The sequence below is a fragment of the Sus scrofa genome, chromosome 13, assembly GCF_054392235.1.
Source record: "Sus scrofa isolate SSC_HxYL_T2T_F1_AM1 chromosome 13, Sscrofa_HxYL_maternal_Yorkshire_Landrace_v2.0, whole genome shotgun sequence".
Taxonomy (NCBI): domain Eukaryota; kingdom Metazoa; phylum Chordata; class Mammalia; order Artiodactyla; family Suidae; genus Sus; species Sus scrofa.
In genome coordinates, this window is record NC_139395.1 from 213,521,822 (window position 1) to 213,542,764 (window position 20,943).

Sequence of the window (20,943 nt, forward strand, 5' to 3'; positions counted from 1 at the left end):
AAGAAAGAAGGAAAAGAAAGAAAGAAAGAAAGAAAGAAAGAAAGAGAGAAAGAAAAAGAAAAAAGAAAGAAAAGAAAAGAAAAGAAAAGAAAAAAGTTCCCATTGTGGCACAGCAGAAACAAATCAGACCAGTGTTTGTGAGGATGCAGGTTCCATCCCTGACCTTGATCACTGGGTTAAGGGTCCGGCATGGCCGTGAGGTTGTAGGTGGCAGACGCGGCTTGGATCCCGTATTGCTGTGGCTGTGGTGTAGGCTGGCAGCTGTAGCTCAGATTCAACCCCTAGTCTGGGAACTTCCATATGCCGCAGGTGCGGCCCTAAAAAGCAAAAAAGCTTCCATGGAAGAAGAGCAGAGAGGTGCCCTTAGAGCCCCCTGAGGTCAGCTGCTACTTGGTGGGCGATGTGAGGGGCACAGCACCAGACAGAGTCCAGGGCCTGAGATGGCAGTGCCACCAGGTGCCTGGGGAGGAGCCATGTTTGGAGTCAGGGCCTCGGGTGTGGTGTCCAAACCCCAGGCAGGCTACTGGTCTGCACGCCAACTCTCCTGGCCTCAGTGTCTTCATGCAACGTGTGGACCTTCCAGGGAGGCCAACATCAAGTTAAGTGAGGGATCAGGTCGGAGAGGCGGCGGAGGATGGCAGGAGGGCCTTAAGGTATAGGACAGCCCGGGTTCAAATCCTGCCCCCACCCCAACATAGCAGTGTAACAAGCAGCAAGTTCCTTTGCCCCCATATGCCTCAGTCACTCCATCCATAAAATGGGGGCAATAACACTATCTCCCTCACAGCATTTGTGTGAGGATTAAATCCACCCACCTTTCTTTTCTTTTCTTTTTTTTTTTTTTTTTGGTCTTTTTGCCATTTCTTGGGCTGCTCCCTGGGCATATGGATATTCCCAGGCTAGGGGTCGAATCGGAGCTGTAGCCCTACGCCAGAGCCACAGCAACACGGGATCTGAGCCACGTCTGCGACCTACACCACAGCTCACAGCAACGCCAGATCCTTAACCCACTGAGCAAGGGCAGGGATCCAACCCGCAACCTCATGGTTCCTGGTCAGATTCGTTAACCACTGCGCCACGACAGGAACTCCGAAATCCACCCACCTTTCTAAGCACGTCCAACAGTGCTTGGCACACTTGGCCCACTTCAGCCCACACACGAGTCCCGTGCTATGGGGACCGGCACGTGGCAGGTGTTGAGTGGACGAATAAGCGGTCACCACAGCCATTTCCCTTCTCTGGGAGCGTTCAGAGGTGAAAAGAGAGGGTCATGAGGGGGAGAGGGAAAATTACCCAGGTTTTTTTTTTTTTTCTTTTCTTTTCTTTTTTTGTGGCTGCACCTGAGGTATGTGGAAGCTCCAAGGCCAGGGATCAAACCAGAGCTGTTGCAGAGACAACGCTGTGTAGTTATGCTGTAGGCCACAGTTTAAAAGCTCTAAGAAAAGTACTCCAAGACTTTCCTGACCATGAAACAAACAAGCAAAACAAAACAAAACAAAAATGGAACGCCACCTGCAGAAGGAAAAGAATCCTAGAAATCTTGTGTTCAGATCCGGCTGAGTTTGACCTTTCTAGCACATTAGTGACTCTGCTACCCTCTTCCCACCTGAGGAGCTGACTTCTTAGCTGGCAAACAGGCTCACACACGCCTGCACCTGCACTGCTCCTGACACCAACATGCTGCCTGGACAAGCCTGTGAGCTGGCGTCCTGATGGCTCCAACTAGGTCACTGGGGCTGGAGCAGCTGCCCCCAGGGGCCTGGGACCCTGCTGTCACATACACTGGCCACCGATCAGCTGAGCTGACGTGGTGACACATATGTCACAGCCAGGGAAGGGACTCTCGGGAGTTCCCCAGTGGTCTAATGGTTAGGATTTGGTATTTTCACTGCCACGTCACGGGTTCAATCCCTGGTCTGGGGACTGAGATCCTACATCAAGCTGCTCCATGCACCAGCAAAATAAATAAATAAATAAATCGTAAAAAAAAAAAAAAATCTCCGGGGGCCACTGGTGTAGCCATCAGCAAACACACTCAGGCAGCACTCTCAAACCTGCCTGCATGGAGAGCTCCCGCTGAGGGGGGAGGTGGACAAGCCTGGAGGTCACTGCCCTCAAAGTAGAGAGAGCTGTCACCTCTCCCCTGTGATGAAGAGTCACCACTCATGGAGGGTGGGTGTCCTGCTGAGCTGGGCCCTCTGACGTGCTCCAGCTGTGGACTTGCATGTTCTCCTCCGAACCCTGGGAGGGGGGCGTGATGACGACCCCCCATCTCCCAGGTGGGCAAGCTGAGGCTCAGAGAAGGTGGTGTGAGTGGCCCAGCTGTGTGGGCAGAGCAGCAGAGCTGGGCTGTGGCCAGGTGGGCCAGCAACCCTAACCGCTAAGCCCACCAATGGCCTTTGGACAGAAAACCGCTAAGTCCATCAATGACCTTCAAACAGGAAACCCCTAGGCCCACCAATGGCCTTCAGATAGGAGGCAGGGTCTTCCTACCAGCCAGAAAAAGCAAAGAGTTCCTTCCAGGGTGGGTCCCTTCTGCTTCACTTGAATGAGTGGCTGGAAGGGACAGCTAAGGAGGACACCAGCAGTGGCCCCGAGTGACTGACAAGGAATCCCCCTGGGCTGGTGAGGCAGGAAGAATTCTGGTGACTCCTGAGAAATGCCGTGGAAGCATCATTACTAAGAGGCCTCCTTCTATGCTGGAGGCCACCAGCCAGGACCTTCTGGAAGGCTCTTCTTTCTTTCTCTCTCTCTTTCTTTTTCTTTCTCTCTTTCTTTCTGCCTCTCTCCTGCCTCCCTCCCTTCCTTCCTTTCCTATCCTCTTCTTTTCGTTTTTGATCGCCCCACAGCACATGGAGTGCCTGGGCCAGGGGTCAGATCTGAGCCACAGCTGCGACCTAAGCGGCAGCTGCCGCAACACTGGATCCTTAACCCACTGTGCCGGGCTGGGGATTGAACTTGTGTCCCAGTGCTCCCAAAATGCCACTGATCCCACTGCGCCACAGCAGGAACCCCAAGGCTCTCCATTCCTTATCCTCCTCTCCGACGCCCTGACTCACCAGACTGAATTTTCTGAAGTTTTAGACACAGGAGTGAGGAAAAACAGCCCACTGTCTTTCTGGAAGCACAGATGTTCACAATCTTTCAAGCAAAAGGACTAGAAAATATCTTTGAACTGAAAGGGCATCCCTGAGACACGGTCCCCAGTGGTGCTTTAATCCCACCAGCGGAGAAGCCAGACACAGAACCTGGACAAACAGCCGTGGAGCTTGGCCTCCCAGGTCCATGGCACCTGCCCTTATTGGGAGAGAACCTTTGCCTTGCAGAGCGAGACAGCGCAGCCGAAAACTCCACCTCTGCACCCGCCCTGGGGTCAAGCCAGGCTCAGTGGGGCCAGAATATGTTTGCTGGAGTTATTAGGTCTGTCTGCACACACTGGGAACTGGGTTGTCACTTAAAGAAGGGACTCGGGAAGCGGGGAGAGTCAGTCACAGTGGGAAAAGCTCAAGGCAAGAACAAGGAGCCTGTCTTCTCGCTTCAGGTTTTTTTTTTTTTTTTTTGTCTTTTCTAGGCCTGCACCCGTGGCATATGGAGGTTTCCAGCCTAGGGGTCGAATCGGAGCTGTAGCCACCAGCCTACCCTACAGCCACAGCAACAGGGGATCTGAGCTGCATCTGCGACCTACACCACAGCTCATGGCAACGCCGGATCCATAACCCACTGAGCGAGGCCAGGGACTGAACCTGCAACCTCGTGGCTCCTAATCTGAGCCATGACGGGAACTCCTCGCTTCAGTTTTAATTATGAGCTTGCTTTGTGATTTGGGGCCAATTTCAACCTCCCTGGGCACAGTGACCTGCCACTTGGTCCTTTCTATGCCCATGTCCTGTCCTTTCAGAAGAAAACTGAAGAGTTGGGGCTGCCCAGGTCTGCAGCTACTACTCACATGTGGCTATTTAATTAAAATAAATGTACACAAGCTTAAAAATTCAGTTCCTCAGTAGCACTAGCCACATTTTATGTGTGCAATTGCTTGTCAGGATTTAAATGAATTAAAATGAAATAAAATGAAAAATTAGGCCTCCCAGTCACACCCACATCTCAGATGCTCAGCGGCTACTGCACTGTGCAGACATGGAACATTTCCAGCCACATGGGGGTTCCACTGGCAGCGTCGGGACTGTGCAAATGCAGCCACATGGTTCAAAGAATGTTCTTGAAAGATGTGGCATAAATAAACAAGGGAACACTACTCAGCCATAGAAAAGATGAAACCCTGCCATCTACAAAACATCACAATATGGATGGATTTGGAGGGTATTATGCTCAGTAAAATTAGTCAGACAGAGAAAGGCAAATTCTGTATGTTTTCCCTTATACGTGGAATCTGAAAATTAAAACAGGAGTTCCCTGGTGGCTCAGTGAGTTAAGACTACAGCGCTGTCACTGCTGTGGTGTGGATTTGATCCCGCACCAGGATCTTCTTGGGAACTTTCACATGCCATGAGTGAGAAAGAAAGAGAGAAAGAGAGAAAGAGAGGAAGGAAGGAAGGAAGGAAGGAAGGAAGGAAGGAAGGAAGGAAAAAAGAAACAAAAAAGAAAAGAAAAAAAAACAAATTACTGACTATAACAAAAAGGAAACAGATCACAAAGAAAGCATTTACACTACATTTACAGCTATTCACATATGTAGATTACATGCAAATATCACCTAATTTAATGTAAGGGACTTGAGCATCTACGAATTTTGGTATTCGCAACAGTCGTGGAACTGGTTCCCCATGGATATCCAGGGAGGCTTGTATAACGATGCTGCTTACAACAGTGCTTGTAATAGGAAACAACACAATGACATCAAACCAATCCAGAAACAACCTAAATGTCTATCAACAGGAATTGCTGGTTAAATTACATTACACTCTTATAATGAAATACCAGGCAGTCATCAAAACAAATGCAGTCTACTGGAAGACGTCTGCAATACTTTAAGAAGGCAGATAGTAAAAGAGTCTCTGCAATATGATATTTGCAAACACATACACGTGGTACCTACAGCATATCCAAGAAAGAGTACATGTAAAACTTAGAGGTTATTTCTAAGAAACAGGTTGAGAGAAGAGGATGAGGAATGTTTAACAGATGCTTTCATTGATTTTTATGACCAAATATAAGTTTTATAATGGGCTACCCTTCAAACCACATAGCAATCTAGACCAATGTGCTAACTCACAGCTGGTACTCAGCAAATGTTTGTCAATATGGGGGGTGAACTTCAGAAAGTTCCCCTTGTGCCATTAAAGACCCTTATGCCAGCAGCGCATACACATAACACAATGATGGCTAACTTCTTGCTAACATCAGCTTGTAGGCTGCACTCTCTGGCTAGAAGACCGGAGAAGGGCTGAGTAATCCTGGAACCAAAAGCATGAAGAAACAGCTCCAAGGACGATGAGCCCAGATCAGACAATGCTAAAGCCCCTTGATCTGCTCTTCAGCCCCTACTGGTGCCACCCTATGATGTAATCATCTGGAATGACTGATCTGGGGACAGACACTGAGTGACATGCTGCTCGGGGATAAGAACTGAGGTTTGAAAGATTGGTTCATTTAATTAAAAGCACAGCAGGCCACTGAGTATTAAGAAGCCAGCATGCGCTTCATTAAGGAAGGTCATCTTTCCTGGCACGATCTAATGGAAACCAGGGCAGCGCTCAGAGAGAAGATCACAAGTTGATTCTGCCCTCTTAGGACAAGATAAGGCAAAGAATGACCAGCTCCCTTCCATCAAGGGTGCTAGAGGCTGGCTGGTAGGTGGAAACTTAGCAGATGACAACGAATTTCTGAAAAGGTCTGTGTGCCCTGCAAAAGACACTCTAAAAACAATGAGACGGAAGGGAGGGAAGGCAAGGGATGAGAAAGCCAGAGGAAAGAAGGGAGCTCGGAATGGATGGAGGGGAAAACCTCACCAGCCAACATGACATTCTTTTTTTTTTTCCTTTAAATTTTTTTTTTTAAATTTTATTTTTACAGCCACACCTGTGGCATATGGAAGCTCCCAGGCTAGGGGTCGAATTGGAACTGCAGCTGCTGGTCTACAACACAGCCACAGCAATGCCAGATCCAAGCTACCTCTGCAACCTACACCACAGCTCACAGCAATGCTGGATCCTTTCACCCACTGAGCGAGGCCAGGGATCAAACCTGCATCCTCATGGATACTAGTTGGGTTTGTAACCCACTGAGCCACAATGGGAACTCTGATATCCACTTTTCAATTACAGGATGTTTTAAAAAATTGTTCTGGGGAGCCTAGGATTTCTTATCATCATCAATAATGATTCTATGTTCTAGATAACCGTAGAGAAATTGGTAGCAAATCTCATTCATGTTAAAACATGATTTTCCAAGCATTATAAGTGATAACAAGCCATGCTAGTTTTCTGGTTTAATACATCTCACGACAGTAATTTAAATGCTCGGCAACACATAAGCCTGTTACTTTCATACATGTTCACGGACACACAATACACTATGTTAGTGTTTTACTTCCACTGCTGCACAAATACGTATTACGTGCCTACTATGTGGCAGGCACTATTTTAGGCACAGGATTACAGCAGTGAGCAATATAGATGCTGTAATCTTTGCATTTTAACAATTATTTAAATAAAGTTGCTAATGGTACAAAGCACTTACTACAAGCCTGGTATTATTCTTAGCCCTTTATGTATATGCTCTCTTTTCACCTTCACAACCCCACGAGGCAGGAACTTCTATTACCCCGTTTTATAAAGAGACTGAAGCACAGAGAAGTTAAGTTACTTGATCAAGGTCACATTGGTGGTTGCTGGCAGAGGTGGGATCTAAATTCGCACTGACTTGGCTACTCTAGAGGGATATAGATATAAACTAACCCTGATGCAAGGGTCTCCAGGCCAGTTCATGAACTGCTTATGACCCAGTGAGCTTTCTGATGAGTGGTCTGTTTTTAGGAGTTTCCATATGGCTGACCTAGACCTGAGATTGGCAGCTTAGGATGAAAAACTAGTTGTGTGAGCAGAGCTAAGGGCTACCAGAATTCCCCACATTCCTGTAGAATACTGTCACTACATGGCCTGGCCAGCAGGTAATTCTGGAATCTTCCAATGACAGAGGTTCATCACATGGGTCTGGCAACCTATGCACCAGCCCAAGCTTTGCCTTTTAAAAGTCATCTCTGTAGTAACCTAACAGCTGAAAATAACCTGATAGCTCAGAAAATTGCCCTTATCTCTGAAATGAAGTGTTTGTTTCACCTGAGTGAGCTCTCCCTTTATATTTCTTTGTGCTGATAATCTTGAGTCACAGTCTGAGTAAGTTACAACAAATATGAGTGCAGGACGCAGAATGTCACAAACGTGTACCAGGCACAGGTGGAGGCGGGTCACTCCTGAAAGCCAGCACAGCAACCCCGCTGCCTGTTTTAATCCAAGGAGGTCCCATCACCCAGCACCAGGGAGGGTCTGCTCAGGGAGGTGGCTCTCACTCACCTGGGCTTTCTGTTGAGGGAATGGAGTGTTTATCGTTATAACAGCCTCCTCTGCCTGGAGCGACTGCTCCCTTCTGAAAACGCAACCGCCGGTCTCCGTTGCAGAACATACGGGAGGCGAGCTCCCCCTGGTGGCGGGCGCAGGTGTTGGCGGAGCCCCGGACTAGCTCTCAGGGCACCGCTCCCTCTGCCCCTCCAGGAGGAAGGGCCATAGATACTCTGCTCTTCGGCGGCCCCCTAACGGTGGCGCCGGGGACAGTTCTGCCTGATTTAGCTGAAGTCGTTCTGCGCGGGCTCTGGGTTCTTTGGGTGGAGTGGGAGGTGGGACAGGGGAGGACACCATTTCAGAGGAAATCAGATGAGCAGTGTAGCCAGTGGGAGGGTTTGGAGAAAGGAGACCATTGAGTTCTAGTCCGGCCAATATCTACTGAGCACCCCTGAGAAAATGTCATCACCGCGCTGAGCCTGGATTCCTCCTTGGGGAAATGGAAGGCGTGGGCCCGAGGGCCTTCCTGCTGCGATTCTGTTGCTGCGCCCAGAATCGGATGCCCAATTGCCACTGGCTTCTATGTGATTAGCTTTGCTAAGAAAGACATCTTTGTCTATAAAATGGGCCAATAGAGTATTTCCCTTAGAAGGTTGTAAGAAGGATGAAATGAGGTACATTAAATATTTGGCAAATGGCCAAGTGCTAAATAACAGATTGCTTATAATGAATTGTATAATTACTAACTACATATATCATTTATCACCCAAACTTCAGAGTGAGGGAGGGTACTACTAGTTAACCGTCCCAGGGTGACAGGCATGAACCAGATGAACACACTGGGACATAGAGAAATAAAAATCAATTTTAAAAAATTGCTATCAAGAGATTTGGAAAAGTCCCCAATAATGGACAAACTTTAAAAAAAAAAAAAGTTTCACTCAAGTGTTCTGGCTTTGTGAGGCTCCATCTTTGGCGAACCATCAAATGGCACCTGGACAGAATCTGACATGGGTTCCTCTCTAATCAATGAAATTTCCAAGACCAATTATAGGACACAAACGAAACTGAAATTTACCTCTTCTCTCTCACCAACAGGCAGACAGACCCCCCACTGATCAGAGCCTCCCACTGACCAGCACCGGATAAGGCAGAAGTTGGGGTGAGAAAGAAACCAGTAATGTCACCCCCAAATATGCCTCTTCTGACATGTTATTTGGAGCTGAAGGTAGTTACCAAGCAGCACATGTAGGAAAGCTTTTTCTCCTCGCCCCCACCCCCACCTCTTTTCTGCCTAAAGGTAGGAGGTAAATGCCCCCTTTAAAGCAGGTGACTCCAGACGCTTACAGAGGAATATGCTAACGCATCCCATTAGCTTCCTCCCACGTTTACTCCCCCAGTGTGCAGCGGTGTGGAACCTGAGGCTTTTCTCCCTTCCTCCAATTTATTCTTTGTTGAAGAAGCTACATAAGCCGAGTCCCAAGCCTCCACTGGCGCTGGGGGTTCCCTGCCTGCCATGCCCGCCCACGTTAATGACGATCTGTTTCTCTCCTGTGAGCCATCTTTTTGTTAAAGCCACAAAATAGCTGAAAATAACCTGATAGCTCAGAAAATTTCCCTTATCTCTGAAATGAAGTGTTTGTTTCACCTGAGTGAGCTCCCCCTTTATATTTCTTTGTGCTGATAATCTTGAGTCACAGTCACAGCTGAAAACCTAGGATGGGCAGAGGTCGAGTCTGTCTACCCCACAGATGGGAGGCTGGGATGCTGGATGGAAGTCCTGGAATCACACTAGGGAATATTCTCTTCCTGAGCCAACTCCTGCTTGGAAAAGTCTGACCGAACACATGGCGGGGTGGGGGAACAAGGGGCAAACGCGCTGTGCTCCACTGGTGGAAGAGCCGCAAGTGACCTCCCCGAGGTGACCCGGCTCAGCCCGCTCACTTCGCAGAGGCAGCAGCTGAGGTCTGGGTGAATACCTTGCCCCCAGACTTGTGGTTTATTATGGATCTATTAAGCTCTCTGGTCATATTTATGTAACACACACAACAAAAAATTGTGTGACTTCCCTGCTGGCTGGGAAGCTCCATGATGGGAGGATGGTGTCTGTCATTCACCAAAGGCTGCCCCCCCAGCTTTCCCCCCCGACTCTGACCTCATGGTGACTGTGGGGTAGGAGTTACCATCCTTCTGCAAATGGGGAAACAGGGCCTGGGAAGGTCGACTGCCCAACCCGATGTCCCACGGCCAGCATTGCAACCATCAATCACACTGCTCAGAACACAGCAGGCTCTCAGAAGTATCTGTTGAATGAATGAATGAATGAATGAGTGAAGAGACAGAGCTAGGACTCAAATCCAGGTCTGTCTGGCTCCAGTGCCCAGGCAACACCTTCTGTCTGAACACAAGAATAGCATCAGGGCTTGGAGTTCCCACTGTGGCTCAGCAGGTTAGGAATCCAACTAGAATCCATAAGGATTTGAGTTCGATCCCTGGCCTCACGCAGCGGGTTAAAGATCTGGCACTGCCTCAAGCTGTAGTGTAGCTCATAGAAGCAGCCTCAATCTGGCATTGCATTGCATTGGTTGTAGTATAGGCCAGCAGCTGCAGCTCTGATTCAATCCCTAGCCTGGAAACTTCCATATGACGCAGGTACAGCCCTAAAAAAAAGAAAAGAAATGTATTATCGGCACTTCCGCTGATAGCCAAAAGCACTCAAATAAACCTGTTAAAGATGAACGGCTGACAAAACAATAGATGTGTAACTCATCTGAACCTCAGTTTCCTGTGGATAAAAGAACTTCCTTCATAGAGAAACAAACCCTAGGGTTTAAATAAGACGTGAAAATTTTGTGTGCATCACTGCATACTGTAAGATGATTGCGGCACAGGCTTTGGGGTTGGTTAAAACAAGGTTTGAATCACAAGTACTCACTGGCTATGTGACCTGGAACTGGTCACCTGGCCTCCCCTGGCCTCCGCTTCCACATCTATAGCATGGGAATAATAACAGTGCCTCTTTCATAGAGTTCTTGCAGAAAGATGACACGATATATATTACACATAAAGCACTTCACAGTAATGAATGGAACCTACTATCTGTAGAGCAAAGCAGAAAATTTAACAAAAAAAATAGCTGATAAAATAGGAGTTCCCTTTGTGGCTTAGTGGTTAGCAAACCCGACTAAGATCCATGGGGATGCTGGTTTGATCCCTGGCCTTGCTCAGTGGGTTAAGGATCCAGCGTTGCCATGAGCTGTGGTGTAGGTCACAGAAGATGCTTGGATCCCGAGTAGCTGTGGCTGTGGCATAGGCCAGTACCTACAGTTCTGATTCACCCCCTAGCCTAGAAACCTCCATATGCCTCAGGTGTGACCCTAAATAGACAAAAGACGAAACAAAAATTTTAAAAACTTAAAAAAATCCAAAATTACCTCTCTGAATTAAATAACATTTTTGTCTTTTAATTCTGAATTTAGACCAACCTCAAATACCTCTTTCTATGGTGTTAATTATGATTACACATGGGAACTTCATATTGCACCTGCTGAAATTAGTAATGAAAGGAAAAGTACTGAACCTTCCCAACAGAAAAAAAGGTTTAGTTTCCAAGGCTTTTGGAAATGTAGTGGCTGACAGCCTTTGCTACAAACCTATCAATGAGGTCTTTTATGTTAAGTAGGGGAGTCTAAAACTGTATTCTTTTATAGAGTTGAAGCTAAGAAAAGAAAAATCCCTTAATAAACATTTCTGAACATTGACTGCTGTAAGTCAAAAAAACGTACAAAGAAAAAAAATGTCATAATAGTGACTTTGGGAGGCAGGCACCTTGGCAGAAGCCCCCTCCCCCCTGAGTGTGAGCTGCACTGACTGACTCACTTCTTTTTTTTTTTGCTTTTCAAGGCCGCACTGGTGGCATATGGAGGTTCCCAGGCTAGGGGTCAAATCAGAGCTGCAGCTGCCGACCTATGCCACAGCCACAGCAACATGGGATCTGAGCCACGTCTGTGACCTACACCACAGCTCACGGCAACACTGGATCCTTAACCCACTGAGCGAGGCCAGGGATCAAACCAGCATCTTCATGGATACTAGTTGGATTGCTAACCTGCTGAGCCACAACGGGAACTTCTAATGAGGAGCATCCAGTGAAAGTGGTAGACTATCACTCTGAGATCCGGCTACTACAAGACTGTGAATTCCGTTCCATCTTGCATACCCTTCCTTGCTCTGATGGAAGCCAGCGGCCAGGGTGGGAGCGGCCTTACGGAGAGGCCTGTGTGGCAGGAAATTGAGGGAGGGCTCCAGCCAACAGCCACTGTGGACCCGGGGCTGTCAGTCCAACAACCCACTAGAAATGTAATCCTGCCCGCGACCATGGGAGTCAGTCTAGGAGCAGACACTCACTCCCTTCAGCGGAGCCATCAGAGGCTTGGGGCATGTGGACATTCTTGGGCCAGGGATCAAACCCGCTCCACAGAAGTGACAACACTGGATCCTTAACCTGCTGAGCCACCAGGGAACTTCAGATCCAATGAAATCTTTCGAGGTTAAAAATATAAAGAGGAGTTCCCACTGTGGCACAGTGGGTTAAGGATCCAGCATTGCTGCAGCTGTGGTGTGGGTCATAGCTGCGGCTTGGATTCCATCTCTGGCCCTGAAACTTCCACACACCACCAGTATGGCCAAAAAAGAAAAAAAAATATATATATATATGTATATATATGTAAAAATACTTATATATAACCTACTAAAACAAATATAGTAAAAGATTTCTACAGTGATTGAATCTACATAACATTTCCTTCCACGTCAACGTATGAGTTAAGGTCATTAATATTTTCCTGATGTCACATTTTGAAAACGTTTCTGTTCTGTCCAAGGACTTCCTACTGCCACGGACCATCAGTGCCCAGAGGACTCAGCAGAGCCCTTTGCTGTCTCACGAACTGTCAGCATCCCTGTGTTTCAACAATTAGTATTTACAAAGGAAAATATGTGCCACCACAGCTGAGCTGTATTTCAAATGCCTGGCATTCCCTCAGCCCTCGAAATGAGTCCTAAGGACTGTCCACAGAAAACGTACACTCGGGAGCCTGTTCCCCCCACCCCCCAACATACGCACAGCCGTGGGCACAACTGCCATCACTGTCACAGCAGGGAGGTGTTCACAGAACTGGGCAAACAGGCCTCGCAGTGGCATGTGGGCAAAAGAGTGGACTGTCTCACCTGATGGCATTTTCAGAAAGGAAAGCAAGACCACAGCCTGAAATATAAACACTGGAATCAAACAGCCTCTGTTTTAGCTATTCTGTTCTATCATAAAGCCCTTTTTTTTTTCTTTTTCTTTTTTGGTTCCCTTGTATATCTTGGGGCTTGAGGAGTCTATGGTTGTTAGTAAGAACATTGAGAGTACTGCTCCTGAAGAAAAAAAGAATGCCTCGAACAGTGGTAGTGCCTGCAGGTTGAGCAGAAGAGAGAACCAAACCCTTGCTTGGGAGGGTGAGGAGGGATCAAAAGAAACTCACAGACTCTAAAAATAATAATTGTAATACTTACATATATGGACTTCTGACTCTTAAATTATATATGTAAATATATGTGTATATACACATTTACATAATTATATATGTGTGTGTATAACTATATATATACACACACACATATATTATTTAAGAGTCAGAAATTCTAAAAGTTGGGAAATAGTGGATAACTTCTAAAGTAAGCTTTGCACATACAGTACACTGTCTGTGGCTTTTCTTTTTCTTTCTTTTTTTTTTTTAATGTCTTTTTAGGGCCACACCTGTGGCATGGGGAAGTTCCCAGGCTAGGGTTCAAATTGGAGCTGCAGCTGCCAGCCTACCCCACAGCCACAGCAACTGGGCATCCGAGCTGCGTCTGCGACCTCCACCACAGCTCACGGTAACACCGGATCCTTAACCCGGTGAGCAAGGCCAGGGATGGAACCTGTGCCCTCATGGATACTAGTCGGATTCATTACAACCACAACGGAAACGCCAGGCTTTTCTTTTTTTAAACTTCCAACATTCTAAATGTTCCCAAATAAATCCAACCATACCATATTGGTTTAACATCGCTGCACACTTACGGGGGCTTAAGGGGGTTTTATGCCTCATTGAAGTTTGAGAACCCACGTGCCTGAGACACTCAGATGAAAAGTGAAAATGACCCAGGATGGCTGGGAGTTTACGCTGTCACAGAACCCAACTGTTACTGTCCTGCTGGATTGTCACCTTTTACAACGTGCTGCCACGGAGGGACGTGATGGGAACAGGCGGATACACAGCCAAGCGTTTACCACCTTACAAGCGGAAACTATGCCTATCAGCTGGGCCACCCTGGACCTTCAAAACTTTTCGATCATCAAATTACTATTGAGTGATAGCTTCTCTACCGAAATACGAGCTTTGGGAGGACAAGGCCAGGGCCCCGCATGTTGGGGGGAGCGAGCAGCAGTGAGAGGAGGTGTAAGAGGGCTCGGAGGTGAAGTCAATGCTCTTACCTCCCGAGTCACCCGCCCAGAGGCTGGGCTGTCCAGTTGATGCCAGTCATCCTGTTTGCAGCCACAAGGTCAACCACGCTGGGCAGGGAGGCACCAGAACAAGGGCCTGCCTCTCCTTTCAGCCTGGAGGAAATCAAGGCACCAGATCTGGCCGAGCTGCAGGTGGCTCATTCAGTGATACGACAAAGACTCTGGCCGGGCCAGACCCCTGCTGGCTAGACCACGGTCCCCAATCTTGGCTCCTGGGCAGAATCAGCAGCCCATTCTTTCCAGGCAGTCCCCCAGCCCCTGAGACCAGAACTGGTCTGGAGTGGCCTGGGCATGGGAGTTTCTGGAACTGCTCAGGGGTCTTTACTGATAACAAAGAATTTAAGGACACCACTCAAACTCCACCCGTGCCTGTCAGAATACCTTATGATAGTAAAAGAAATTCCTGGCAGTATCACAAATCTTCAGTGGGCATTTGTTTTAAGAAAGGTGAGTTGCAGAGTTCCCGTCACGGCTCAACAGTAACGAACCCAACTAGGATCCATGAGGATGTGGGTGTGATCCCTGGTCTTGCTCAGTGAGTTAAGGATCTGGCGTTGCCGTGAGCTGTGGTGTAGGTCACAGACTCAGCTCAGACCCCACATGGCTGTGGCTGTGGCTGTAGCACAGGCCGGCCACTGCAGCTCCGATTTGACTGCTAGCCTGGGAACCTCCACGTGGCGGCTGTGGCCCTAAAAACAACAACAACAACAAAGAAAGGTGAGTTTCTTCACTAGAGGAGCACATTTTTCTATGATTAGGCACTTCCCAAATTAGCCTTCAGGCAAAGCTCTGTCAATCAAATACACACTCATGTTTCAGACAACAGAAAAATGGTGTTTGCTGCCATTACTCTATGGAACTATAGCTACTGCCTGGAAACTAACAGAACATTTCTTGAGAAATCTAAATTTGTGGTTAGCTTGGTCGCAACTGAATAAACTCTCATTCCAGGGAAACAACGAGCCAGTGCCAACAACCCAAAGCACATGTAATTACTGATTCAAAGCCCTGCTTTGCCTTCTCAGGAAAAAGAAAAAGGTTTGCAAAGAGAGGACAGTAGCGGAATACGCTCAGCCAATATTTATACGACAAAAAAATAACCTTAACAAAAGTGTTCATTCATTTGTAATGGTGTGAATCCTCTAACGAGATTACTTGAAATCAGTGGCATAGAGTTTTTGTCATTTTTTTAGGCAAACATTTAATGAACATGTTAATTATCAATTATTTACAATATTGATGATGATCCAGCCAACAAAAACAAATTGTACGCATCAGACCCAACTGTTGGAATCAGACATCAGGCTTCCAATATAAATTCCTGAACGAACGGGTCACACAGTTCAATTTCGATCCTTCCACTTAAGAATAAGGTTGGAGAATAATATGAACATATGCAAAGAAACTGACAAGTCTCTTATCTTCACACCATCTGCTACCACCTGGATGTCTGTGTTCTTCCCAGATGCATATTTTGATGTCCTAACCCCACCCCCAACCCTGTGATGGTTAGCTGCGGGAGGTCATAAGGTCATGCAGGTGGGGCCTTCCTGATGGGATTAGTGCCCTTAGGACACAGCTCCCTCACGCCTTCCACCATGTGAGGACATAGAGAGGACACAGGAGATGGGGGCCCTTCCCCAGCCGTGCTGGTCTCCAGAACTGTGAGAGATAAGATTCTGCTGTTTATAAGCCACCCAATCTGCAGTATTTTGTTAGAGTGGCCCTCACAGGTTAAGACACCATCACTTGGCCAGGTGGCCCTCCAACAGACCAGTTAGAGAGGTGGCATGGCCAGACCACCAGCACAGGGATTTTTGTCGGCAACACCGTCAAAGGGGTCAAAGATCCGCCTGCTCTGAGCTGAAGCGAATCACATTTTCATTGATACCCAAAGGTGACGGGCCAGCCTTAAGGAAGAATGGCTGTCAAACTAATAATAAATTATTACTTATTATTTCTGTGAAATCTCAGAAGCCACATCTTCCCACCCAGAGAGATAGTTTTAGAAACCATCTTTCTGGAATTCCCATCGTGGCTCAGCGGAAACAACTCTGACTAGCATCCATGAGAATGCAGATTTGATCCCTGGCCTTGATCAGCGGGTTAAGGGTCTGGAGTTGCTGTGAGCTGTGGTGTAGGTCGCAGACGCGGCTTGGATCTGGCCTTGCTGTGGTTTATGGTGTAGGCTGGCGGCTACAGCTCCGATTAAACCCCTAGCCTGGGATCCTCCACATGCTGTGGGTGCGGCTCTAAAAAGACAAAAATAAAATTTAAAAAAAAAGAAACTATTTTCCTACTGGAAGCCTTACTCATGGTCTGCAGGACCCTGTGGATGGGCAACCAAGACACAGAGCTTCCCCTGCCCACATTCTGAGGCGCCTGACCCCCAAACGAGGACATGCTCTGCTTTGTCTCCAACATCACCCCCCAAGTCCAAACACCTCCATGGCTTCCCCAACAACCAAAGCCAAGGGCCTCCTAAGGGGCCTCCTTGCCTCCTTCCCTCAAAGACACTCCCCACCTAGTTTTGCAAGTAGAACAGCATCCGAATCCCTACCCTGGCCTCCCAGACTCCCATGGAACCGTCCCCTGGCTGCATCCAGCCTTGGCCACCACCTCACTGTGCCCTCAACAGCTGCGGTTCATCCCTGGAACCTCTGTCTCTGCCATTCACAGTGCCTGAACGCCAGCCACACAACATCCACACGAGGCGCTTCTCCCTGCCAGCCAAGTCCAGGCTGTGCCACGCGGCCTTCAGGGGCCACTCAGTCTAAAGAGGCCCCATGCTAACCCTCTCTGGCCATCTTCTTTCCCTGCACTGATCCCAAATCCACCCTGCCCTCCTCATCCCTCTCTGGGCCCTGGAGGACTCAGCCCGCCTGCGGACTGCACTGCTTGGGCTCCTCTGCCTTCTGGATGCCAGCTGGGTTCTGCCGATGAGATCAGAAAGCTGGGGCAGGCTGGGGTATCTCTCCTCTGCTACTCCCTGCTTCAGCCACTCAGTTCTGCCCCTTCAGGCCTGGAGCTTCCACCAGGAGGCCCCTCTCCCAGGGGTTCCAGCAACACTCCTTCCTGCCAGGAGCATCCAATGTTCCTGGCTGACTCCCTTAGTCCTGCCCCAATTAACCAGTTCTTCAGTAAAAACTCTTAGGAGTCCCTATCGTGGTACAGTGGAAACGAATCCAACTAGGAACCATGAGGTTTTGGGTTTGATCCCTGGCCTGGTTCAGTGGGTTAAGGATCCTGTGTTGTCGTAAGCTGTGGGGTAGCTCACAGATGAGACTTGGATCTGGCTTTACTGTGGCTGTGGTGTAGGCTGTCAGCTGTAACTCTGATTAGACCCCTAGCCTGGGAACCTCCACATGCCGAGGGCGCAGCCCTAAAAAAGCAAAAAAAAAAAAAAATTAAAAGACCAAAAAAACAAACCTCTTGAACCACCAGTGTCCCTGTTAGGCCCTGACTGAGCCGCCCCAGTCCCTGTCCTCTGCTTGGTCACTCTCTATCGTGGTTTCCTGCACACCTTCTCCACTGCACTGATCACCAGCTGAAATTACCTTGTTCACTCACTTTTATAAATTGTCTATCTCTCCCTCAACCACGAGAACATAAGCAGGAGGCTCATTGTGTTCGCCTCTCTATCCACTGGGCCTAAAACAGTGCTTGGAACATACGAAGCATTCGATAAACAGTAAAAGAAAAAACTGTAAGAATGAGTGAATGACGGAATGAGTGAATGAATGCTAGCCTGTTGCCTCTGCTCAAAACCGCACCTTATGAGAAAGCCCTTTCCTGACCATTTTCTGTAAAAACAGCAATCTCCCTACTCCCCTCCACCCCATCTTCTAAGTCCAACTTTTTCCTTCGTCACCATCACCACCTGACATATTTGTTTCCTTCTTCGCCCCCCACCGGTGGCATGTGGGAGTTTCCAGGTGAGGGATCGAACCTGCGCCACAGCCATAACCCAAGCTGCTACAGTGACAATGTCAGATCTTTAACCTGCTGTGCCACAAGAGAACTCTACCTCCTGACATATCTCGGGGTGTTTTTGTTTTTGGCCATTTAGGGCTGCAGGTGCAGCACATGGAAGTTCCCAGGCCAAGGGGTGAAGCAGAGCTGCAGCTGCCGGCCTACACCACAGCCACGGCAATGCTGGATCTGAGCTGCATCTTCAACCTAGACTGCAGCTTGCGGCAACACTGTATCCTTAACCTGCTGAGCAAGGCCAGGGATTGAACCTGCATCCTCATGGACAATATGTCGGGGTTCTTAACCTGCTGAGCCACAACGGGAACGGGTTCTTTGTTGTTGTTTTTTTGTTTCTTGTTTTTCATTTTTGTTTTTGTCTTTTATAGGGCTCTAACCATGGCATATGGAGATTCCCAGGCTAGGGGTTGAATCAGAGCTATAGCTGTCAGCCTATGCCAGAGCCACTGCAACGCCAGATCCGAGCCGTGTCTGCCACCTACACCACAGCTCACGGCAATGCTGGATCCTTAACCCACTGAGCGAGGCCAGGGATCGAACCTACAACTTCATGGTTCCTAGTCGGATATGTTTCTGCTGCACCATGACAGGAACTCCTGATATTTATTTGTTTATTGTCAGTTTCCCCCAACAAAAATGTCAGGCCTGAACGCAGGAATTGCTGTTTTATTCACTGCTGTGCCCTCAGAGCCCAGAACAGTGCCTGACTCATAGCAGAATATGAATATACACACTTGTTAAAATGAAAAGCTAGCAGAAAGGGCAAAATTTCAGACAAAGCAATTTCACGATGGTCTCCAACACTTACAGGAAAGACTGTAAAACTGAATCGCTAGACACCTGAGCAAACAAGCAGTGTCTGACATAAGCTGATCTTGCTCCTTTAGAATGACTGCCTAGGACCCTTAAGAAATTGAGACTTGATGCTGGACTTAGTCTCAAAAACAGATTTTTCGAATAAAATGAGTGAGACCTTGTATTTGTGCCAATTGTTGCTTTAGAAAGCACACACGGAACCTTATCTAAGCATACAGCCATTGTAAATCCTTTCTGAAAGTAGATGAGTATTTATATTATAAATAAGAGGAACTTAAGCACACCATTCTCTCTCTGTTCCACAGTCCTGTTCCTCTTGGCAGCGGCCTTCAGCTACAGTTCATTGACAGTATATGCAGACTCAGAGCCAAGCACCAAAAGCAGCACTTTCGTTGACAGCTGCTCTCCTAATGGGGCACAGCTCTCAAAGACAGGCTTTATTCTCCAATGCCTAAGTGGTCCAAATTTTATTCTCTGCACTAATTGCTGATTCGAAAGAAATTCGTCCTCCCTACCACCAGCAGTTTCTCCTACCTGCCCCCTCACACTCCAAAGAGTCTATAAACCATGGGCTTGGGGGGAAAAAAATGCAACTCCCCATACATTGAGTGTTCCTGACACCGGCTCTCCTTCGGGGAGCAAGATTCCTGAAAAATATCCTAAAGGCCTAAAAACTGGGTCCCTTCCCCTCCCAACCCGTTCGACCAAAACTGGCCAAGCGCAGGATAATGAGCAACGGCGGATCCTCACCCAAACATTGGCTTTCCTTCCCGGAGTGCAGATTGAGAGAGAATGCCGAGACGCCGTCCTATTTATGAACAGTGAGTCACGTCGCGGCTCAACGTCTGTTTCCTCCTCCCTATGAATGAGGCGACCCCCTCCTCAAGGGAGTAAATGCTTGGCACGATCCAAGCCCAAGGTGACGGATTGAGCTCCCCGACCACTTGGGGAACTAAGTCATCCCCCGATTCTCTCCGACTACGTCGTCCCCCTCCCCACCCGAGTGAACACCCAGGGGTAGGGGCGTCGCTGGGAGGCGGTCACCAGTCCAGGAGAAAGGGGGTCCCCTGAAAAGCCCCAGGGCGGTCTGCGCGGGAGGCCTGGCAGGTGCTTGGGACCCGGGATCTCGGGGAGCGCGCCCCCACCCCAACCAGGACAGAGGGGGCCGCGGCCAGGCATCCGGGGACGTCGCCGCGTCCCCCAGGGTGGCCCCCCGCCCCGCCGGTGACACGGGCTGGAGAGGCTACCCCGGGCCGACCCGGACCGCCGCTCTGCCTCCTCCCGGCAACAAGTGTCTGCCCTCCACCCGACGGCCCGCCCCGCCCGACCCTCACCCGGCACAGGCCGTCCACGAACACGCGCGGGTCCAGGTGGCAGGCGATAGTGGCGCTGGGCAGGTCCTGCAGGTCCACCTCCTCCATCTCGCAGTCGATGAAGCTCCAGTCGCCGCTGCCCTCGTCGGCCTCTGCCGCCCCCGAGAAGGGCGCGAAGGGCCGCAGCGTCACCCCGGGCTGCGCTCGCGCCTCGGCAGCCTCGGTCGCAGCCCCGAGACGCGACCCGGCCAAGCCGTCCTCCATCCCCGCTCCCGCTCCCGCTCTCGCGCGCCCCCGCCGGCTGCACGGGCTCGCGCGGCTTCCTGGCGCTCTCCAGTCCGCGGACTCCCGGGGTAACCTTCTCCCGCTAGCGTCACAGCCGGCGGCGGTCACCACGGCTCCGGGAGACGCGGCTTCCGCGCGCCGGCCCCGCCCGCCGCCGTTCACCTTGGTGCTCCGCCCGCCCAGCCCTAGGACGGATTTTGTTGTGGGCCCTTTAAGGCCGGCCCCTGCGGGTCATTGTGCCCCACCCTCCAGTAGAGGAAGCCAATAAATGATAGGAATTCTTCTCACGTGGTCCTCATTCTGCCGCCCTCAGCCTGAAGCCTCGAAGCGGCCATGTTGGTTAGGGGCAAAGGTCTCCTCGATCCAGTTCCGTTTTTAAGACAGAGGCCGGCTGAAGGCGCCGGGCGGTGTCTTCGGTGCAGGGATAATAGCTGGAGAGGTAGCGCTTTTGTGGTTCCCGTGAGGTGACGTT

The 20,943-nt window shown here is 49.2% G+C and overlaps 1 protein-coding gene across 3 annotated transcripts in view; it reads right to left on the reverse strand.

Moving 5' to 3' along the window:
• Positions 1–20,627, reverse strand: part of RCAN1 (regulator of calcineurin 1) — a 99,578-nt gene extending 78,951 nt beyond the window's left edge. For 2 of the 3 annotated variants that reach the window (XM_005657146.4, XM_084986767.1), the window contains exon 1: positions 20,208–20,627. In XM_005657146.4, the coding sequence (XP_005657203.1) occupies positions 20,208–20,450 (243 nt within the window). In that variant the 5' untranslated portion in view covers positions 20,451–20,627. Of the gene's footprint in view, positions 1–18,390; positions 19,682–20,207 lie in introns of those variants that run through there. The other variant, XM_084986765.1, reaches the window with a different exon arrangement.
• Between the last annotated feature and the right edge of the window lie 316 nt (positions 20,628–20,943).